A 2,365-nucleotide genomic window follows, 5' to 3' on the forward strand; every position below is an offset into this window, starting at 1 on the left:
TAATGAGCGATATTCTACTATAGGAGACGATATCTCATTATGATGGCGGAGGTTACTGGATGCAACAATGTATCACAGAATCCATGATAATACTGTACAAAATTACAGAAATGGAGACACAGTATGGGCCCATGGGCAAAGTAATTGGGTTCCATGAAACATGGATAACATAGGAGACCCATTAAAGAAAAACCATGTGGAAATATTTCACCCTTGATGACAACATTCACATTGTTTGTGCTATAGACATGTACATACCTGACAATGGGGACGAGGACGGCAAGCTGGTTATAGCATCGTCTCTAGCAGATTCAGGAGAAGATCCTTTCTGCCTGTTAGGAAGAAGAAAAACGTGTAAATCACAAGTAAATTCAGTATAAATGGGATTGTCTCACTAGAAGAACCCCAACTATAAGGCTTAATAGGACATATGAAAGTCATAGTGGGGAAGTCTCCTGCTCAAAACTACCTTCTATGGAAACAACTAGCAACAATGGCCGGCATGTAATACTACATATCTCCTGCAGTGTGGGCAAAACTAACAATGCCTGACCGGCAGCAATTATGGGTTGTTATCTCCAGCGGATTCTGAAGCCAATAGCCAATGACCGCTGATCATGGGGCGGTGGATGCTGCATTCAATATTATGGTATTTATGTCCTATATTTGGTATTGTGCACATATATTAGCCTGGAGCTCCCAATAATGACCCCATAATCTACTCACATTTCTGAGATGTTTCTGCTGGATGCCGGGGTACACTCTGGAGGAAACTTGATAGCGGTGGTACAGAGCTAAAAAAGGACAAAAATAAGATATGAAATTCAATTTTTTACTTTTAGAGGTCTTTTTATGTATTCTGGATTTATTGATCACTTACTTTAGAAAGCCTTTTAGAGGATGTTGTAAAATTTTGGAAGAAAAGGCTCTCATTATCCTCACTTGTGTCCTCCTCCTCTGAGACAATAGGCTTGTTTGTATCAGCGTGATCTACAAGACATAGGTAATGAAGTGTTATTAGCGGTTGTCAGTATAACACAGTCACCATTTATCACTACTATTAATGGGAACCGATTGTCACATATTATTGAAGACGAGACAAACAGCCGCTTAGTCTAGATGACGTCTTCTACTTACTGATAAATAAGCTGGTGTCCTCATCTGAAACAAGCCGAGGAATGTACTCCGGCTTCTGACTTAGAAGGTTTTCAAATTCTAAGTCACTCAGGAATGGATAACTCTTGATCTCAAATGCTCCTCCTGGAAAAAGAAAAACAAAAGTGATGCGGACATTGTTAGAGGCTGCTCCATATCTGAACAGTATATCTTAATCTTAAGTAATGACAAAACCGAAGGAAACAAACTGAAAGTTATATTATGGAGAAGTAGAAATAGGCAAGCAGATAGAGAAGTGCTGATCCTCATGGACAGGAGCGAAGAGTCCTCGTTGTAAAAAGTGAATATTAATACTAATAAAGTATATCAGTTACCTGTCCCAAGTCTTTGTGCAGGATTTGTTCTGAGCAGGTCATTAATAAGGTCCTGAGCATCGGGGGGAGGAGAGCGATCCCAATCCCAAATTATGTCTCCTGTTATATAGAAAATTACAGAAAATAAAACCTCTGTTTTGGACTGTAAGATAAAGTAGAGGAAATAACTAAATTCATGTAACCAGTCAAAGCAATGATCGGATTATTCTACTTACCAGTGACAATATTTTTATAGAGCTCAGATAGGGAATCCCCATGAAATGGTACATATCCCACCAGAAACTCATGCAGGATGATTCCCATTGACCACCAGTCGGCAGGTCTTCCATAGCCTTTCTTCAGAATGATTTCTGGGGCCATGTAAAGCGGGGTGCCACAGTCCTGGAAACCAACAGAAGGTAGAAATGAGAATCGATGAAATTAATATTATGACAAGTTCTCGACATAAAAACTCAATGACAGAAGATAAAATATCAGTTGAAAAGTTCTCTAGAAATGAAGAACGTAGAGAAGAGACAATAGTGTGATGAGATTTGTAAAGAACCATCTAAGTTCCTGTAAGTGATGCCAACCTCATGGTCCTGGAACTCTCTGGCGATGTCCTCCAATGATTCCTTGTGGGTGTTGGTTTCTGGTATCATGACACCAACTTTTGAAATCCCAAAATCGGCGACTTTAATGTGTCCAGCCGGTGTAATCAGGAGGCTGTGAAAGAGAAGATGGTTTTAGGCTCACGGGCTGTGTGGTAATAAATGATAACTTTCCCCCCTTTATTAAACTATAGGGGGCACTTACTTCTCTGGCTTCAGGTCTCTATGCAACACACCATAGCTGTGCAGGTATTCCACAGCAAGTATCGCTTCTGCAAAGTACAG

The 2,365-nt window shown here is 40.1% G+C and overlaps 1 protein-coding gene across 1 annotated transcript; it reads right to left on the reverse strand.

The window, feature by feature from the left end:
• Positions 1-1,137: 1,137 nt before the first annotated feature.
• LOC141248707 (microtubule-associated serine/threonine-protein kinase 3-like) lies at positions 1,138-1,862 on the reverse strand (the record flags this gene model as incomplete). Its single annotated transcript, XM_073669402.1, has 3 exons — positions 1,706-1,862; positions 1,491-1,589; positions 1,138-1,260 (listed from the first exon to the last, which is right to left on the reverse strand). Coding segments are annotated over exons 1-3 (367 nt in total), but the record flags the coding sequence as incomplete, so codon positions are not given.
• Between the last annotated feature and the right edge of the window lie 503 nt (positions 1,863-2,365).

This window comes from Phyllobates terribilis, unplaced genomic scaffold (assembly GCF_046119375.1).
Source record: "Phyllobates terribilis strain yellow unplaced genomic scaffold, ASM4611937v1 Scaffold_3855__1_contigs__length_69197, whole genome shotgun sequence".
In the NCBI taxonomy this organism is placed as follows: domain Eukaryota; kingdom Metazoa; phylum Chordata; class Amphibia; order Anura; family Dendrobatidae; genus Phyllobates; species Phyllobates terribilis.